This window comes from Perognathus longimembris, chromosome 3, assembly GCF_023159225.1.
Source record: "Perognathus longimembris pacificus isolate PPM17 chromosome 3, ASM2315922v1, whole genome shotgun sequence".
In the NCBI taxonomy this organism is placed as follows: Eukaryota; Metazoa; Chordata; class Mammalia; order Rodentia; family Heteromyidae; genus Perognathus; species Perognathus longimembris.
The window spans coordinates 118,895,631-118,916,538 of NC_063163.1; the positions used below are offsets into that span (position 1 = coordinate 118,895,631).

Sequence of the window (20,908 nt, forward strand, 5' to 3'; positions counted from 1 at the left end):
GAGTCACTGCCCCTCAGTGGTCATGACTGACCATCCACACGGAGCCACTGCCCTCTTAGTGGTCAGCGCCGACCATCCACACGGAGTCACTGCCCCTCAGTGGTCACGACTGACCATCCACACGGAGCCACTGCCCCCTCAGTGGTCAGCACCGACCATCCACACGGAGTCACTGACCATCCACACGGAGCCACTGCCCCTCAGCGGTCACGACTGACCATCCACACGGAGCTACTGCCCCACAGTGGTCAGCGCTGGCCATCCATACAGAGCTACTGCCCCTCAGTGGTCACGACTGACCATCCACACGGAGCTACTGCCCCACAGTGGTCAGCACTGGCCATCCATACAGAGCTACTGCCCCTCAGTGGTCACGACTGGCCATCCACACGGAGCCACTGCCCCCTCAGTGGTCATGACTGACCATCCACACGGAGCCACTGCCCCTCAGTGGTCATGACTGACCATCCACACGGAGCCACTGCCCCTCAGTGGTCACGACTGACCACCCACACGGAGTCACTGCCCCTCAGTGGTCAGCGCCGGCCATCCACACGGAGTCACTGCCCCTCAGTGGTCATGACTGACCATCCACACAGAGCCATTGCCCCTCAGTGGTCATGACTGACCACCCACACGGAGTCACTGCCCCTCAGTGGTCAGCGCCGGCCATCCACACGGAGCCACTGCCCCTCAGTGGTTATGACTGACCATCCACACAGAGCCATTGCCCCTCAGTGGTCAGCGCTGGCCATCCACACAGAGCCACTGCCCTCTCAGTGGTCAGCGCTGGCCATCCACATGGCTGGTAAGGCAAGAACTCTCAGGTCACTCTCTGAAACCACACAAATATTAATTCAAGGTGGTCTAAGGCATACATACAAAAATTAGATTACAATAAGCAGTCTTTGAAAAGGGAAAGATTTCCTTATTTTAAAAGTTTGCAATAAGAAGAAAGGACTCATAAATTTAACATTAAAATGTATTACTCCTTAAATACAATGGGGTCTTGCTCTGTAGCTCAGGCTGGACTGGAACTCTCAGTCCACCCGCCTCGGCCTTTGGTACTGGGGTACAGGTGTGTGCTGCCCTAAGTGACTTTCCTGTGCATTTTCTTACATGTATATGTTCATTAACCAGTGTGCTTAATCCTCAGAGGACGTTTGAAGAGCATCTGGACTTACGCTACTCTGGGGTTTTATCAGTCAGATAATTTTCTATGAATACCTTATGTACAGGCTTTTATGTGAATGTAAGCTCTTGTTTCTCTGGGATGAATGCTTAGGAGTATAACCCCTGGATCCTATGGTAATGGCATTCACAGTGCAAGATTGAGGCCCATCTTCTTTACTTAGCATGTAGATACCCTGCTTTCCTGATACCTCATTGATTGTTCTTGTCACCTTAATAAAAAATAAAGGTCTGTTTCTGGGGTTTCTATTAGTATTTCATTAGATTTTATGTCTGCCAATGCTAGTACCACACTATTTTAATTATTTTGATTTTGTAGTGTGTTTTGAAGTCAAGAAGTGTAAGTCCTCCTCCAACTTTGTTTGTTAGAATTGTTTTTGGCTACTTGGGGTCCTTTAAGATTCCATATTCTTTTTTATATTATCATTTGATTCTTTACATTTACTTCCAAACATGCTTTATCTACATTTCCTTTTTATTGAACTAGTTATATTTTCGAATTTCTTCTGTGACTTCCTCTAACTCATAAGTTATTTTAAATGCACTGTTTATTTCCTAGGTATTTGAGGATTTATAGTAATTATTTTGATAATGATTCCTAGTTTAGGGTGAAAAAATCTTGGCTATTTAGGTCTTTTAAACCTGTTTTGGTATGTTTGAGGTATGTTTTTGGCTTGGACTATGGTCTATCTTAGTGAATATCACCTTTGAAAAATGATAAAAACATGTTCTGATATTATCAGGTGGTATGTTTAATGTCAACTGTGTTAGATCAGGTTGCTAGTACTATCCAGGGATAAATAATTTTTCCATTCTTGTTTTAGTAATTACTGAGTGAAGAATATGGATGTCTCCAACAATTGTGGAGGATTTGTCTGTCTCTTAGTCCATCAGTTTTTATTTCACTTATCTTCTATGTATACATTTGTTTTTGGATTGAGAACTCTCCCTGCCTGATGATTTTGCAGTTTCCTCTAAGCAGCTCCCAGGCTGGCCATCTTATGCTGCATAGTGAGACCTCATCTCATTTAAAAAAAAAAAAAAAAAGAAGAAGAAGAATAAAAGGAAGCATTTGGTTTGGGGGCCTGATGAGATTTCCTTTTTGCCACAAACCACTAAGATGGTGAGAACTAAGACTTGAATTCTAGTTTCTACCTTTTCACTGGCCATGAGGGTTAACGAACCGTGTCTCAGTTATTTCATCTGTAAATTATGTAATAGTCTCTAAGGTTTCTTAGAAAGGAAGGTACTGAAAATGGCAATGGTGATGGCACAAAATAAGGCTGGAAAGTTATGAAGGAAGCACATTACAAAGCGTCTTTTTATTTGTTTTCTGATGATGCTATAACAAATTACTATCAAGTTAGTGGCTTACTACAATGCCCACTTACTCTGTCACAACTTCTGTAGTTCAGAACCCTGGGTGTTGTGTGGCTTAGATGAGTGTTCTGCTTAGAGTTTCCCAGGGCTGAAGTGAAGAGGTCACAAGGGCTGTTTTCTCCTTCCTGGATGGAGGCCCTAGAGACGACGCACTTTGCAGGCACAGTCAGGATGGTGGCAGATGTAGCCCCTGCCAGCACTGGTGTGTCAAGCCCTTCTTGCGCTGCTAGTTACAGAATCTGTTTGTTTTTCTCTTTCGGTATTGTCTAGAGACATTTTTATTTTTAGATTAGTCTCACCCAGAGTTCTGGCTTCCCCAACCACGTTACAAAATTGAGGCTTTATTTTGATATGTAGAGTAGCAAGGAAATCAGATGTGTGTTTTGTAATGATTACTTTAACAATAAAATAGTCAAGATTGTCTTGAGCTACCCGAAGACATGGGAAGTCATGAGCAATTTCAAGAAGAAAGAGACCAGAACCACCTACAATCAATGAAGTCCTTACGAAATCCTTGGGAGTTGGAAGAAACAGGTTTAGGCTGCCTCCCATGATTGCCTTTAACAGTAATGCTATAGAACCAGCGGAATCCCAAGGAAAAGGGCAGGCTGCTGTCCTTGGTGCTGATCACATCACCTTAGGCATCATCCCGGGATTAGCCAGCTGCTGCCAGGCTGCCTGCTCCGGGAACACATTTCTTGTACTTCAGTCTGGTATCTAAGGAGCCACTGCCTGAACTGCTCCATACCATATCTGCTGGTTCCACCACCTCTGGAAACAGAGGGTGGACTGTGATTGGTGAAAGCTAAATTTCATCTCCAAGAGAGTGTCTACCAGGAAGAGGTTGGAAAGATACTGTGGGAGCCCGTCTAGTTTATGCATCTAAAGAAAAGGTAACAATCTGGATTATTAATAACAGTGACCATGAGTACTTGTGTTTGAAAAACATGTAGGCACAGAGATGTAAATAGATTAATAAGGTTTTTAGGCGGACAGTAAGATGTGTTAATGTATAGAATGAGAAAAGTGGAGAGGAGCAATAGGAAAAGAGGAATCAAATGGTCATGTAGTTTCTGGTTAGGATAATTGGATAGCTTTTGGTACTGTTTACTGAGCTAATGAAAGACTATAGAAAGATGTTTAAGAATGGCAATAAATTTCTGGACAAGTTAATTTCGAGAAAAATTTAAGACTTTGCAGTATCCCAGGTCATTTAACTTGTAAATACACTTGCCCATCATTATGTCTACAAATACATTGTTGAGATTAATTTAGATGGATAAAATGAGTGGAAGTATTACCGTTATGAGTTTTAGCTTAGTATGTAAATGGATTCAGGCTTACTACTAGTTCTTTAATTTCATTATTGAATAATTTTGGTTTTGGTTCCTCCCTCCTCATTCCTCATAAGTACTCTTGCCCATCTCCTTTATTGTTTGAAAATAACTACTTGTTAGACATTTGTGAACAAAAGTGGGTTCTGTATAATATTCTTGGTCATTCTTTCCAATGTATTTGGGCAGTAATGGTACTTTGGTCCTCAAATTTGTTTCATTCATTCTATACTGTCCCTTTTCACCATATTCTACAGTCTGAGTCATCTCTGTGTTCTTATTTATTTATTTATTTGTGTGTGAATTCCTAGTTAGACCTTAGTATTTGTAGGGCATTTTCTTCTGTCAAGTTCACTGTCAGATTGAGTTCTGCCTCTAGTTGTCACTTACATATTTACTGTATTCCTTTTCTTTATTCTTTCTACTGTGCTGTGGGTGTTCTTGCTGCTTTATATCCTGTTGTTTATACTTCAAAGTGTTCACCTCCCCTTCAAACCGCCTCTGTGCTGGCACACAGTGGGAGTTCCCTCTCCTGGTGCTGGACATCGATGCCCCTGTCTGAAGACTGGAGTGGTTGTTCTGTCGACTTCTGTAGGAAAGAAGACGTCTCAAGTTGAGATTTATGTTCATTTTTTAATCCATTTTTATTTATTTGATGTATATGATAGGAGATGGGCTGGGGAGAAGATGCTGTTAGACTTAACACAGAACTTTTGGGCCTTTTTAAAAGGTTATATAAAAAAAATTACGCTACTTCCTCTGTTGCTTGTGATGATTATTTTTAGTCCTTTGTTTCATGTGCTGTTTTTGGCTGAGTGTGGTGGCCTAGGTCTGTAATTCCAGCACTCAGGAGGCTGAGGCTTAAGGATTTGTTCAAACTAGGCTACCTAGTGAGACCCTGTCTCAAAAACCCAGTAATTAATCAATCAACAGCCACAGAAAGATCAACTTTTGGCTTAAGTTCTGAGACAGGATTCTGTAGTCTGTATGATTATATGAACCATTTTTTCTAAGAAGTCTCCCCTAAGTAGATTCCAGTCTTTTTCTGTTTTCTAAGAGGTATTTTAATAATGTAAGCTATGATGTCAGTGCTTTTATTTATATTAATAACCTAGAATTTGTGGTGTTTATCCATCTGTTGTCTAATTCTTAAGACTGTCTTTTAAGGTAGGAAGTACAGGCATCTTTGCCCTAGCTTGACTAGTAAGGACACGGAGCTATAAGAGCTGAGTGAGTTGCCAAGTTACATAGCTCATTACAAGATGGGGTCAGGCTCTAAAGTCAGAGTCAGTGCTATTTTTACCATTCCCTGTTATTTAATCTCTAAGCACAGATGCCTTAGTATGTCATTAATGTTCCTACCAAACTTATTATGAGACCTTATGATTTTACTGAGCAAAAGCGCAAAGTGGAGTGGGAGAGGTTGAAGAATAATCTTCCTTAACTAGGATATTCTAATCTTTAATTAGCCTCAATGTGTCTTAGTTATAATAAAGCCAATATTAAATCTTCTCAGCATCCTCCCTGCCCCCGCCCCCAGTGTATAGGAAGTTATCCACCTTCTCCAGTAAAACCATATCCAGGTCCTCCAAGGCTGACAGTGGACCTGAGTTTCCACATAAGAAATTTGACCTATGGGTCCTATTCTCACTTGTATAATTTTCCTCTTGGCTTGCTTTTAATTCCTGCCTTGATGAAAGAACATCCTTATTTACCACAAATGTATCCTTGACTCTCCCATAAATTGCTTTTATTACAGTTGACTCTGGACTGGTACATTCAAAACTCCTTCATGGAGGAGCAGGTTCAATAGCTAACATAGGTGTTTTTGTGTAAATGTTTATGGCTTCTTACGGCCTCTGAACCCCCTTCTATCTTCCCATTTAGAACCAAGGTACGTGCCTCGATAGCTGGCTCTCCTGATGATGACCCCCAAGAAAGCGAGTTCTTCAGGGGGATTCAACCTTTCTCTCTTATTCTTGTAGTACCTGCCTTTCTAAATTCAGCTTTCTTTCTAAGGCTCCCTTCCTTGCTTTTTTCCCCCTGCTATGTAGCCCAGGCTGGCCTTGAACTTGTGATCACGTGCCTTAGCCACCAGGGTACTAGAATTACAGGTTTGTACCACAAGACCTATTCTCCGAGCCTGCTCTTATGTCATTCATGCATGGTGACCCTCTTCGGGAACAAATGCCTCTTCTGTCCTCAAGAATGTGCTTTTCCTGTGGCCTCCACCGAGCTCCGTATCAGGTCGCAGGGTCCACATGTCATCCAGTCACTGCATATATTGGTTCATAACACATACACACATGCACACATGCACATGTGTATGGATGCTGTTTGAATGAGGTAGTATTGGTGTTTGAAGCAGCAGTGTAGTTTACCAGTAGTTTGGAAGAAGTCCATAGTTCATGCAGCAGTAGTTGAAGCTGACTGACGCTGTTGTTTTTATCTTTCTAGGTATCATGAACTGATCACAAAATATGGGAAGTTGGAGCCTCTGGCAGAAGTGGACCTACGGCCCCAGAGCAGTGCGAAAGTGGAAGTCCACTTTAACGATCACGTGGAGGAAATGAGCATTCGTCTGGACCAAACAGTTGCCGAACTAAAGAAACAATTGAAAAGTCTTGTGCAGTTACCCACAAGCAACATGCTTCTCTACTACTTTGACCACGAAGCTCCCTTTGGCCCAGAAGAAATGAAGTACAGCTCCCGGGCATTACATTCCTTTGGCATTAGGGATGGAGATAAAATTTACGTGGAATCCAAAACAAAATAACCTCTACCAGCCTTGTAAAAACACACAGAAGGATTTTTTTTGCAGGGCATTTGTTTCCAGTGTGGTTTTCTTTAGGAGGGAAAATGTTATTTTTGTTTTGTGTTGCTTTGAGAGGGGTTTTATATCTTTTTTCCCCTAGAATGGGTAAGGGGTTGTTTTTGGTATTTTCTACCGCAGATTTCTTCAGCTCAGCCAGCAGAACTGGCTGCATCTCCAGTCCATCTGCCCCCTCTCATGGACGAGGACAAAGACATCACCGTCCGTGTGCTGTGCTCATGGGTTTGTCTGCCGCTTGGTGATCATGGCTCAGGCGTCCTTGTGCAGATCGCGTGAACAGGGTCCCCTCCGAAGGGTCGCGTCAGAGGGTAGCTTACAGTATTCACACGTCAGCAAGAGCCGTGTCCCCTCGGAAGGGTACATGAGGGAGCTCCGCAGTGAGGACCAGTCCCCCAAGCCCATTCTTGCTTTTCCCTCCCCTCTCTCATTTCCTTCCCTTTGACTGTGTCAGCATATGCTTACCTAATAGTTTAGTCTGTTCTTAATTGGTGTTTTTTTTTTTTTTCTCTCAGCTTGGTTTTTTTCCCTCTCATCTCTCCCTTTCAAGATAATTTTGTGTGATTTAAGCATTTTCAGCCTGACTCTGATCTCAGGTATCAGTAAGAACCTATGACTGTTAGGCTCTTAAGGAAGGGTATGTGGAGAGTGAAGACTCCAGGTAAACTTGTGGCCATTCCGGAAGCACGGGCAGAGCAGTCGGCTCTCTTACATGCTGTGATCGCACTGTCAACCTCTCTCAGACACTATGTCCGTCATTGCTTCCACAATAGGAAATACGTCAGGTTCCAGGTTTCTTTTATTTCTGCGTAAGAGTACATTTCCTCCCATCTTTCTTTCTGATTTTTTTAAAAATTACTTTAAGCTATTGGGAATAGAAGCCTGACTATGAAGACTCCAGTAGAGTCCTTGGCCAGGAGAGCAGAATGTCAGCTCATAAACTGCCCGTGGTGTGCATGAGGGGGTGACGGGGGAAACCGGGAAAACAGGCTTTCCACTCCCCTGCCTGTGCCATCCACCCAAAGCCCTGGCTTTTGCTTGCACTTTGCAGAGAGGGAGTGGGAAACTTTTTAATCAAAGGGAACTTTGATTCCCAGTTCTTCTGTGAGGTTTTTGTGATGTCATAATTGCACAGTTCTTTTGTTTTAATTTAGTTACTCCTGTAGAAAACAACTCTGCTTACAATCTATGAGTAAAGTTCACATGTCAAAACCTCCAAATTGCCTCCAAGTCATATTTTTTTTTTGCAGAAGCACATTTAAAGCACTTTTCCTCTACAAACTAGACCCTTGCCTACCCTGACATCTTTTTGTTTGCGCTTCTATTCCTCTATTAATCAGTTGTAGCACTTTGCTTGAGGGTACATCTTTCTTGGTCCTCCACGTTGACACGTGTGAAACGAGGAGTACTTAGCGTATGCAGGTGGAAGGTAGGCAGGGGAAGTGTTCTTTGGAGGATGCAGTTCTCTGGTTCCATCTGACCTTTTGACCTTTGTTACATAACTCTACTGCAGATTTCCTTTCTTATGAAATGTTTAAGATAACTCTTGTAAATTCTTCATGTGAGGTATTGTGTTTATTATTGCTACTTTAAACGTTTTCCTCTGTCATGTGGCAGATGCTTATTCTCTTGATGCACTTCAGGTTCGGTATCTCTAAAGCCTTTGGCTCAGGCCTACTGAGCAGATCTGCGCTCACGGAGGCCCTACAGGTGGAAACCAAAGGGCTTGCGGTAGGCGCCCGGGGCCTGCTCTCCTGCTGCTGCAGACTTTAGCTTTCAAAATCCTAAGAATGAGCAACAGAGACCCAGGCTGGGTAGAGACAAGAGCAATTATTTTGTAGTCACATTTTCCTGACAGATTTTTGGAAATAGAGGGGGTAAAAAGTATGGCAACAGTGTCACAAAGATGAAAACTGTGGGTGCTTTGTGTGTGCGCTTGAGTGCAGATGAGTTTGAGAGAGCAGCGGTGTAATTGAGCCGGGTGCTTTTGTCAGCCTGGGAGACAGTTGGATGCATTCTTAGTTTTTGAACTTGTAAGATCCCCAGCTGCCCCCAGCGGAAGGCAGAGTGAACACTTACACTTCAGTCATACGTGGAATGGTCATACTAAGATATTTTATATATGACAAAGTTTTATGAAATGCTTTTTTACTGTCAAGAGACCTGTTTCTTCCCTTGTTGCAGGGCATGGTGTTTATCGACTGCAGCAGGCAGAATTCTTATACGGCTGCATGTCAAGGGAACTTGTCTAATTCAGCTGATGTGGATATTTTTAAGGCACTGTAACTGATGGTTTGAATAATTGCTGAATCATTTTTTATTAGAAAAATGAATACAATTATTGGTCTTTTAGCGTTACCAAGCAGAAGTAAATGAGAAAGCTTTTGGAGCATGTGTACTTACAGAGTCACTTGGGTGACTGAGGAAAGATGCCGCTTTTGAAGTACAATTGGTGCTGTGTAACCAAAACTATCTTTTAACAGGCCCAAACGGAGGAAAGAAGAGAGGACAGACCTTTGAGTCCCCAAAACTTGCCTAACGGATCGTCTGTGGCTTCTCCATACTTTAATATTGATTTCTTCCAGAGTGAATGAGAGCAAATTATTGACAGTTAGGAGGCAAAGTGCTGTCCTGGCCACTGTCACAGATAGACCGCTCCAGGGACAGCTATCGATCATTCCTCTCTGGAACTAGAAACTCACAAGAAAGGAAGGGAAGACCGCCTCGATTTTCATTTAGACCAGGGAATTCTTTCTGCATGTGGCTGCAGAGCTACTGAAGCCACAGTGCAAGTTGTTGAAATATCCCAAATTGCTCTACAGAAAAGTCCAGAGTCATAAACATACCTTTACTGTTGAAGTGCTTTTATTGTCCTTGCCACCATTGACGGAAGTGCATTAAAAAAACAGCTTCTCCTTGTTGTTTTCTTTTGTTTTTAAGATTTTTGACAAAAATGAAGCCCAATGCATAGGCCCACTTTTGTGTAGTAAGATCAAATGTTTATCATTGCTGGGAGGGGGTGGAAATGTTAATTTTACAAAGGAGGAAAGAAGCTGTGCTGCTCCATCCGCCGTGGTGACAGCACAGAGGGTATTTGCTGCACACGTTGCAGATGGCCACCGTGGAGAGCTGTGTTCCTAACGCATGTGACTGTGACTCGCTATCAGACAGCACTGGCTCGTGAGCACCGAAAACCTGAATTCAAAACACGCCGTGTAATTTCCGTTCATGGATTTGATTTTTCATTTCATGTTAGATTGAACATACGAACAGCTCTCTAGACCACCTAGAAACTCTGCCTGTCTCCAGAGGTGTGGTGAACTCTTCTGTTCCTCATAGGTGCTTCCTTAAAATGTATGTCCATTGTAGCGGTGGAGAGGGGCTGGACTCTCTCAGGCTCTTGCCAGTTGTCTCCTGCAGTTAATGGAAATATATATACATATATATATTTTATTTAGAATATAATTTAAACATGAAGGTCTATTCTTTGCACTTTTTATTAATATATAGAGAGATAATCTTTAAAAAATTAAAAATTCAAGTCCATTTTCTCTCTGTGTTCTGATTTGTTTTTCCTGGAGTGGTGGGTCAAAGGTACATGTTTATTTTTATACAGCTAACAATAACCATTGATTGATTCTCTGGTTGAGTTCTTTGGGGAGCAGAGGCGCTTGGCCATTTTGATGACCCGAGCCGGGACCTTGCTGGAAGTGTAAGTCACAGGAGAAGGATTTGGAAGAATGGATACTGATTTTCTGTTAGCACCATCTCGTACTTTTAACAGGCCTCTGCCCTCCCTCCTGGTCCTTCGTCTCGATACATTTGGCACCCCCAGTAAGACTGAAAATCTCATTTGGCTGAATTTTTTTCAAAGGCTACTTTTTTCTTTTGGAAACTAATTTTCTAGAAGTATTAGGGAGTTTGAACTCTATCTGCTTATGAATAATTTCTTCACAAGTTGTTGTGAATTAAATTACTACCGAGAATTAAGATCCAAACCACACTTTATTTCTGTATTTCAAAGACAGCCCACAAACTTTTCCCTAATGCTTTAGGAGGACCTAATAGCTAACCTGTTTTAATTCAGGATTACATCTGCTTTCTATTCAAGTTGCAGAGTGATGTGGTTAACTTTTGTGATCCATTCTACTTGGTGTTTGTTTTGCGCTCCTCTGAGCTCTTCCAAGTAGCCCTATGTGTCCAGATAGCCCGTGGACTGCACAGAGCCGTGGCTCCCTCCAGCCAGCAGAGTGCTTCCGGAGCAAGAGGTTCACCTCCCAGTCACACTTGCTTTTCCATCTCCTGGAAAAAGAAATTCCGGTCTGTCCTCACAGCCCTGTGCTGTCAGCACTGTCATCTCCATTTTCTTACTCGTGGGGAGATGATGGGCACGCAGATGAAGTCACCTGCCAAAAGTCCCCCGATGGGCACGTGTCAACAGACCAGCATTCAAACACAAGTAACTTGCTTAGTCCATGCATTGAACATTGAATCCATACTCGGGTGTCAGCCGCTGAAGTTGGCCCCTAATACCTGCAGTGTTAGTCTTTAGTTAGCACACTAAAATAAGGCGGTCTTCAACATCTGTTGACTAAAGTGACTCACTCTGTGATGGAATACCTTTAAACCAAGACTTGAATATGCCCTCGTGCTGATTCTCATACCTAGATGTTATGACTGGCATGTCTCCCGTCCCCTGCTCCTCTGAAGTACCACTCTGGGTGCTGGTGGTAGGTGCCATTGACACGACGGAGTGACCCAGTAATGGGATGCAAGAAGACTGACCACTTGGTTTGTGACTGGGGGACCTTAGAGCTTGGTTTCAGCAGAACCAACATTGAGAGAGGATGTTCACTTCCAGCTCAGACTCGTGTCATGGAGACCCGGTGTTCCATGCGAACTTAAAGTTGGTGTTTCTATAGGAAGGAAAGAAGGTAGTTTATTATTTGCCAGAGCCTTTATGCTTTGTTGTGGGAAAGGATGAGGCTGTCACTGCTGTAGCATTCAAGAGGGACTCTTGGGAAGCATGCAAAAATATTGCAAAATAGAGCAGACATGTTACCCACTGCCATCTTCAAGAGCTAGCTCCACCAGGAACCTAATGTGCAGTTTGAGTTTGTTGAGTCTTTCACAGGCTCCCAACTTTGCTTCCTTGTCACTAAGTAACAACAGAGGTGTTAAATACCACCAGGAATAGGAGAGGCAGACATTAACAAAGGCAGACTCAAGAGAAAAATGTTTAATGAAACATCAGACACATTTCAGGGCAGATGTCAGCTGTACTTATGAGGAAATACGAGGGCAGTATGAATGGCTTCACTTGTTAACATTTTGTTTTAAATTTCAGATTTTCTGACAAGGAGACCTTAAAACATTTAAATTCAATTTCTAAGTAGATAACATGCACATGGTCTGAAAATCAAGCATTGTAATGAAGATATACAATTGAAAAGTTCTATGTTTGTGCTCCATCTTTTATTCATTCCGTGTGTTCATCAGAGTTCACACAAATCATAGTAGACAAGAATATATTCTAATTGTTCCCCCATAATACAGCAAAGTTATTGTATTATACACTACCTTGCATCTAATACAGCAAAGTTACTGTGTTATACACTACCTTGCATCTTGCTTTTTATTTTGCTTGCAGAACTAATAGAACACAAAGAATCACTGCCCTCTCCATAGACTCCATTTCCCTTGTATATAGATGAACCACAATCCACTTAGCCAATTCCCTATTCATTTACATTTGAGGTTTTTCCTTCCCTTCCCATCTATTTCTCTTTTTGATTTGCTGTGGTAAACAGCATATGTTCTCTGACATGTTTGAATACCTCTGTGAAATGCATTCCCAGAGGTGAGATGGCTAGATCAAAAGGTCAAAGTGTTTGTGATTTTGATTTGTGTGTGGATATTGCCAAACCAGTCTCTACTGAGGTTGTATAAAATGAGCATCCCCGCCTCCTAGTTTTATTATTTGTCACATCCCTGCAAAGTCAAAGACTGCAGTGGCCTTGGGCTCCATATGACGGCTGGTTAGTGCAGTGTTGCCTTCTTCCTGTCAGGCTGCTGCAAATCCAGGCACTTAGACTCAACATGGATCAGAGTTGGTGAGCCGCCATCTTTCTTTTGGAACCTATGATTTTTAATCCTTGGTGAGATTCTACCCCTTCCATAGAAGCCATTATTTCTCTTTAGCAGGGTAGGAACACTGCTTCAGCTGAGTACTCATGAAGAGTGCTGGGTTACTTGCCCTGCAGCCCCATGCTTATTGTCTGTCGTAAGCTTTCATCAGAATTGGCTCTTGCCCCCAATCTCTTGTAGAGGAACTCCCCTCAGAGGGATGCTTTGTCTACTTCCTGAGCAAACACTGGGGTGCTCAGGAAGCTGGCGTCATCTGAGCTGTGCTATTTGTCCTTTCCCAGCAGATCCCAGTGCCCTGGACTGGTGCCTGTGCATCAGACCTTCCACAGCCTTCCATTTGTGGTGCGAGTGGAAGCCTTTGGGCGGGATGTGGTCACTGGAGTTTTTGTCACTGTGATAAACACCTGAGACAGAGACAGAGAGTTTAAAGGAGTTTCTGAAGTTTCAGTCAACCCATTGGAACCATTGCTTTAAGCCCAAGACAGAATATGGTGGTGGCAGGAGCTGCCCATCTCATGGGAGCCAGGAAGGAAAGATAGTACAAGGCAGAGGGCATTCTGTGGCCTCGGTGAGCTTCCTCCTCCAACCGGTCCCCATTTCTACAGTTCAACCACCTCCCAATAGTCAACTCAGATTTTGAGTTGATCAGTGGACTGACCGCCCCATTGCTAAGGCCAGAGCCCCCAGGATCTAATTAGTTCCCCAAATCTCTACCTCTGAATACTTCTTGCCTCAGGACCAAACCGGTGTGGAAGGCATGGGTCTCTGAGCCAGGTGGCCTGCCTCTTCTCATTACATTGGAAAGGAAGGAGCACCATCTTCATAAAGCGCACCTCTCTTGGATGACTGACTCCAAGCCCCACCTCCTCTCCACCTACCTCTGGGCTAAATCTGAACAGAAATGTTTGTCCACCTCATACTTGCAAAAGCATTTACCCCTGGATATGCCTGGATGCCATTGGCCGCAGCAGCAGCCTTGCCCCAAGAAGGATACAGCCTTTCATATGGGTCAAGAGGGTGGGATGGTAACATTTCTGAGTTCCTGGGGGAGAAAAGACAAATGCAACTACTAATTACTGTGCCATTAGCAGTTTTTAAACAAAATCAACTGCTTTGCTCCCACACCTTTAGGTTGCTACGGACTCAACAGTAATCAGGATTGGGCAAAGAGATTGCATCTCGAGGTGAGTCTTGGATTTGAGTTTAATTTCACTTTATACCAGGTTCCCCCAAAACTACATTCTGTTACCCAAACCCATTCCTTTCAGAGGGAAGCGGCCACGTGACATCTGTGAATGGGTATATGGAGAGGACTCGTGTTACTAACGAAAGAATAAACTCATTGTGCAAGACCTACTGAATTATCACAGGTTTCTGGGGGTTATTTGTGGGGCGGGGGGGAAATGGATAATTTTGATTACAAATTTAGTTTCCCCAACCTTCTTATTCATTTTAAGATAATTTATCTGAAACCAGAAATTGTTATTTAACTTACTTTTGGGGATCTGGTCAGAGGAAAATGTGAAGTTGTTTTTAAACCCCTCTTTATTTACAAAAGAATGACCTGCTGCATTTGAGTTACTTCTTGCTTAATAAAGGTCCATTTAAATATCTTAGGTCTCTGCTGGTTTCTGCCAAAGCCCATGTTTCTCATGGCACTGAATGCCTAGGAGCAAAGACCTAACATGGATGTTTTTTCTGTTCACTGGGCTTTTTTTTTTTTTAACCCATGCCCATCCACTGCCCCCCCTACAAAGTCTCCTGGGACATCAGGAGGGGTGTCCATGACATGCTGTGGGGTTCCCTTGTGAAAATTTCTGCCCATAGTTAGGTGCCTTATTCATTCGGTTTTTGCCTAAAACATTCCTTGGCCTAGAGAGTGTAACAGAGCAAGAAGGAATAAAGCCTAGAAAAGGTAAGGAACGTGTCTTGAAATACCTCATGCATGCCTGGGAGAAAGTGGAGGACAGCCTTTTCATGAACAGATTTAAAAAAGAGAGGGGGGGGCAGCTTGTAGAAAACGAACTTCATTTGGATGTTAGAGGCAGCAGATTTGTTCGCAGTTTTAATCCCAGGCCTGGGGATGCTAATTCTGTAATGTTATACAGTTGCCTTCTTTTGGTACAAAGGGAGAGAGGGGGGTTCTTTTGTGTTTTGCTCTGCAAAGTGATTTGATCGGAAAGAACCAAGGTTTCAGCTCCAAGTGCCTGACATTTCCATCTGAATCTACTTTTTTTTGGTACAGGGCGGTGGCTGGGGGCGGGAGGAAGGTCTAGTTTTTCAGGAAAAGAGCCTCTCTACGCAATCCTGAAACTGATCTTTAGATTTACTTTTCCTTGATCAATAGGAAGGGAGGGGGGTGCTTGATTGCAACTCAACACTTACCTGACTGTAGCACAGGACTAAGTGAATTTTTGGTTGTACGAGTACGAGATTCAGACATCCTTTCAGGAATCAGAAATACTTGGCAGCGAATTGGGAAGAACTAACATGAATTCTTATTTTACCTAATTTTTCCTGGTTTACCAAGATTTGGCTCTAATATTTCTGACTCAGTTCCTCCAGCCTCTCCCGAACAGGTTAGTGACATGTTTTTTCCCCCCTCCATAAATACAAATATCTAAGTGCATCTTCTGTACTGTTCTCCGCATTCCTTCCCTAAGGGCTCTTGTCTTGCGTTTGCTCGGCACCTGCCTCTGCTAGTGTGTTTGATCTCTTCTGAAATCCTTGTACACAGTTTTCAGCAAAACTGACTACTGTTGAATATGTGCTTGAAATTGCAATGTGCGTGCCTGACAACTGGAAATCTACAATAAAATGCTCCCAGGATAAATGCATTGCTTTCCTGTGAAAGTTGGGCTGAAGAGTTTTGATCACTTCAAATGACTGGAAAAAGAAAAGGAAGTTTATTTATTTTTAAGGATGCCCTTGGGCTCGGGCTTTGTGGTCTAGCCCTGCACTCCGGTGCTCACTGTGCAGATAGATATTGAACGTGGGGCTTGTGGGTATGTTTGCCTCTCAGCTTTGTGGTATTTCACAGTCTGCCTGGTTTCCTAACAGAAGGAAGAAACACCAGTTGCACTGATTGCAAATAAGTTCAATTAACTCATTGGAACTAATCACTTGTGCAATAGGGTCTACTTTTATTATAGTTCTAAGGAACAACTCTCACTTCATTTTTCTTACCAAAGTAGCTGTTACTCATTTCACTATCCAAATAGCAGTGAATCTCATATGTAATTTTTTTTGGTGGTTGTGGGACTTGAACTCAGGACCTGGGCACTGTCCTTGAGCTCTTTTTTCAATCGGTGGATCTCTTAGATCACAGAGGCTTTGATGGCTTGTGAAGCTTGTCAGTAAAACGCTAGGTTGGCTCCACAGCGTGTGGAACAGTGTTGGGAAACTCTAAACCCCTTCCGTGGAGAAACCCAGGGAGTGTTAGCCTACATTTCTTTGCTCCTGGTTGATAGAAAGCCTGGTATGAAAATTAGGAAGTCTGGGTTTCACCAAGGACAGGATTCCTGGTGTAGAAACCCAGCCCAAGACCTGAATCTCAGGGTTGGGTGCTGGTTCTCAGTACTCTCTTAGATGCACAGAAGATACCTGCCTATCTTTGTTACCAGTTGATTTTCAACAATTCGCACGATCTCATTGCACTTCCAGACTGGCTTCCTTGGGGGCCTAATCTGTTCATGGAGGGTTGGCATGAGGAGGACCTGTGGCCGACGGGGAATCTCGTCCCAATGCAGAATGACTGATGTTGTGATGTGAATTTGCCCTAGGACGGTTCAGCTGTGTCTTGGGATTGGACACCAAGCACACCTGGTGTTCTGTTTACTCTGGCAAGCTGGGGATTTTTTTTTCTTTTCTTTTTAAAATTCCAGGATGAATTATTCATCATTGCTTAGAATTTGGGTCTCTTTCATCTTCGCACTTGTACAGCACCAAGGTGAGTACTCCCGAATTCCATAAAGCTCTTGATTAGCATGCTCCTGAATTTATAAAGAGATGCTGTTGTTGAAATCATAATTGTAAGGGCAGGCATACATGTGTCTACATATACAACAAGAGAAAAATGTAAATTAAATTCTCTTGTCAAAGGTAAAAACTGCAGTCACTTTGAATGATAGTCCCTTCCAGCCTTACTTTTTCTTATTTAACTTCAAACTTAATTTGTACATTTCCAAAAAAGGTCTTTGAAATAATGCAAGCTATTTCCGTAATACACTCACACATGTATGCACACACACGCAAACACACACACGCACAAAAAGAAATATCACCCATTGTCCATTGGTTACCATCAGGTCATTTAATGGGTGGTAGAGATTCTCAAGAATACATTTTTCTTTTAACTGAAAATTACTAAGTTCCAATGGCCTTGATCTTGCTGACTTGGATGTCAGGAAATGTATGACACGGCCAAAAATTTAAAGCTACAAGCAGAATGAGATAATGGAATCCTCCACTTCCATAATTCCTTTCTCTGTGTAACATTGCTTGGTTACCCCACAACAGATAAGTGAAAGGCAACATAAATTCCCTTCTATTGTTTGTGGACTTAAGACAAGGGAGATACGGGCAGTCAACATAGCTCTTATGCTTTTATGACTGACTAAAATCCCAAAGCCTTTTTCTTTCTCTTGCTGGTTTGCTTGGTAAGTTCAGCTGGCACGTGGTTTTAAGTCTCTGGTGAATAGCTCTATTAAAACCATGTGCTAGCAGGCCTGGCTAGACTAAAATCGTTGTAGCATATAAATGATAGTATTATTTGTAGCCTGAAATATCTCCCCTGCCCACTCCAAGAAAACGCATGTTGTTTAATGAAAAGGGCTCCCACTATCCTGGTTATGTTTATTGTGAATTCTCCAGCCTGCGGTGAGCCATGGTAGGATCGTCTTTCTCGCATTAATTCTAGTACTCTTGCTAGTCCATGCTGTATATATGTACAATGGCTTCGGAGATTGGAAATCACAGTAGTTTAAACTCCCTCCCTTTTTTTAAAATAAACAAATATGTATTGAGTGCTCACAATATAAGTGTAGTGATTTTTATTCTTCTTGAGATTAAAATTTTATTGAACTGTCCATTAGTCCTGTGCTGTCACTTGCTAGCTAGGATCACTTACAGAGAGAAGACCCTGGGTGTTACCTCTTATCTGGGGCAGAGTTAGGGATGGTGTCCTCCATGAGGAGTTTTGATTTCCCACCCTGTAGGCAGATTAGCCAGTGCTGTGCCAAACCCCATTAACCTTCCCATGAAAATGATTACTATTCTGTGTAGATTTGAACCCTTGTTCTTACTTGTGCATGGCTCCCCAGAAGTGCCTCATGAAGGAAAACCCATAGCATGATTTCATTTGTTGCTATTCATTCAAGAAATCCATCACCCTTCAGATTTAATAAGTGCTGTGTTTCATGGCAGGGGAGGGATTGGAAGGATTTTTGTTAAAACTCTTGTCTTCTAGGAATTGGGGACTTATGACTACCATGTAAATAGGAATGTTAGAAGATGCTTTTTTTTGCTACTGATTGTAAGGATAAACACAGCAAGCCCATGGCCCTGTGCCCTGGGGAAATCTAACCAGCCACAGCGCCCCCTGCAGGTGAAGATGTGGTTGGCTTCTCCGAAGCTGCTTTGAATAGACTAAGGATCACTCTGCTCTGCTCTGCTCTGCTCTGCTCTCCTCCAATGCTGGCTGGCAGAAAGAGATGAGCTCTCTGTTCCAGCCGCCCTCCTGCTCCTGGCTTCAGAGCTGGGGAGCTGGCCTTTCGCCTGACGCTGGCCCTGTGCCTGACACTGCTGGGCTGCTCCCTGGGCACTCTGTGCTCTTTTTCCTGAGCTGTTGTCTGTTCACTAAAAAGCTCCCAGAGGAGCCAGGACAGCCCTGGGCCAGTGCCTCTCTGTCCTATCAACTCCACCAATGCCGCCCAGTGACTTCCCCCAGGAGAGGGCAGACATGAGACGGAGCGACGGCCTCTGCGTGGCATTCCCAGCTGTGGCCAGAGTCCACGACAGGTTTGCCGCTGCACCGGAAATCGCCAAATAAATGCTATAAAGGGGGAAGATGTTCTATTGCCTTACTTTCATTCAAGAGAGGAAAGAGATAGTAGCCGAGAAAAGCGATACTGAAATCGAGATGATTTCCCGGGTACGATTGGACCCGATGTCCTCAGTTACATGGGCCCTGGGCACCTGGTTTCATTTCTTTCGCCTGATTGTGCTTCCTGGTGAAAGGAGGAGTTTGCCTGGGAGGGCGTGGAGAGGCCGGCCCGGGGCCTGGGGAGGAAGCGGCGTTGTGTCTGTTGGAGTGATGACTCGCCTTTGGCTGGGAGGATGGGGAAGAGGGTGCCTTTCGTGGGTAGCAGCCGGGCAGAGAGCCTCCAGGGCTGGTCTCAGTGGAAGCCATTCCCAGGCCAGTAGTTACTACAGACTGTCTCCCGCCCTTTCATTCGGCCTCCACGTTGATGATTGCCTTCTGGGCGCTGGTATCTTCTGCCTTTGTGCTCCAGGAGGAAGCAAGGGACTCTTCTTGAGAAGTTTCCATAGTTGAGTTCTTGGCCTGGGGGAGAGCGCTCCAGGCCATGGCCACCTTCTCCCTGCCTGGCTCTCTCGTCATGATACGACCCCTCTCCTCCCCCAGCCACGCCTCACCGAGGGGCGGAAGAACTCCAGGCAGCCTAGATGGCCCCCAGCAGCCACACGCCACCATTACTCTCCCCCAAGTGCACGAGCGCAGGAATGGAGAAAAATGGGCTTCCTCTCCCCCCCGAGAGTCACGTGCTGGGTATAGCCTGGGTTTAGGGTGAGGAGAAGGGCCATCAGACTGGCATTTGGCTGGTGAGCCCTACCCAAAGAAGCTGGCTTTCGTAGTGGGAGGAAAGTAGCTTGCCAAATGGAAAAGACAGGTGCCCCATGTCTAATCACCATCTCTCTCGACAGTTCAGCCCAGGGAGCTCATGTATCCATTTTGGCAGAATGACACCAAAACGCCTAAGGTGGACGATGGAAGCTCATCTGAGATCAAGTTGGCCATCCCCGTTTTCTTCTTTGGCGTTCCTTACCGCACTGTCTATGTGAGTATAGCGGCAGCCAGGCACTGCCTCGCCCCTCTCTCTCCTCTGCTGGTCATTAAGGGAAGCTTCTTAAATACTCCTTCCCAGGGCTCTGGGAATGGAGGGTTTATTGGCAGCGCCGAGACAAGTTCTGAGATTTCATGAGCTGATAGGTTTTATGATTAAGAAAGTCAAAGGTATATTTAATGGCTAATGTTCATAGCAGAGGAGTCTACAGCACCATAAATTGCTCTTGTGGGTGATTAAGCACAGAAGCGAAGCAGCAGCCCCAACGCCATGAGCGTTATTTCTGCTACTCCACGGGATGAAAAGATACCGGGAGCCACGGGGCGGGGGGGGGTGCTGTGCTGTGTCCCCCTCCCTTTGGGGCATGAAAACTTTCCACGCCTGCTGTTCCTGGCCTGCCTACCAATGGGAAGTTGTGCTGGCACATGCGCAGAGTGGCAATCAGCTGTGGTAGGAAGTTGTCTGCCGAGCTGCCCACACGCCTCGTTGGGTCTGTAGGGGTGCCAGGGGGCACCAATGTCAGGCCAGGGCTAAGAGCAGCTCCACTCTGTCAGAGTTGTCGTGGTGCTGCATTCTAGCTCATTGTTTGCGTTATTTGGTGGTCTGCCAGTGAGACTGTTGTTTTGAGCAGCCGAGCCGGTCTTTATCTCTGGTCTTCATGGGTGGAGGGAGGTATATGTAGATGGTTTTGTTCTGTTTTCTGCCCTGCCGGGGGTAAATAAAACCTTTCCCACCTATACCTCTGCCACCTCTCCTCCTCCTCCTTCTCCTTCTTCTCACGTTCACCTCAGGAACAGTTCCCATGACCAAAAAAAACACCATCCTTTCTTCCACTGCCTCCCAGTGCTTTTTAATCTGAGCAGTAGCCAGACCCGGGACATTGCATCATCTGGCCCCGTGTTAGCAAGGTTGCTTTCCAGGCCTGTCCCAAACCTGCTGAATCA

The 20,908-nt window shown here is 44.2% G+C and overlaps 2 protein-coding genes across 5 annotated transcripts in view; both read left to right on the forward strand.

Moving 5' to 3' along the window:
* Tbcel (tubulin folding cofactor E like) overlaps positions 1-20,908 on the forward strand; it is a 66,122-nt gene that overhangs the window by 41,060 nt on the left and 4,154 nt on the right. For 3 of the 4 annotated variants that reach the window (XM_048344016.1, XM_048344014.1, XM_048344015.1), the window contains exon 8: positions 6,363-9,378. In XM_048344016.1, the coding sequence (XP_048199973.1) occupies positions 6,363-6,681 (319 nt within the window). In that variant the 3' untranslated portion in view covers positions 6,682-9,378. Of the gene's footprint in view, positions 1-6,362; positions 9,379-15,015; positions 15,024-19,269; positions 19,275-20,908 lie in introns of those variants that run through there. The other variant, XR_007210552.1, reaches the window with a different exon arrangement.
* Positions 16,585-20,908, forward strand: part of Tecta (tectorin alpha) — a 67,333-nt gene continuing 63,009 nt past the window's right edge. Inside the window, 2 exon segments of the mRNA XM_048344012.1 lie at positions 16,585-16,831; positions 19,825-19,958. Of these exon segments, the coding sequence (XP_048199969.1) occupies positions 16,768-16,831; positions 19,825-19,958 (198 nt within the window). The 5' untranslated portion in view covers positions 16,585-16,767.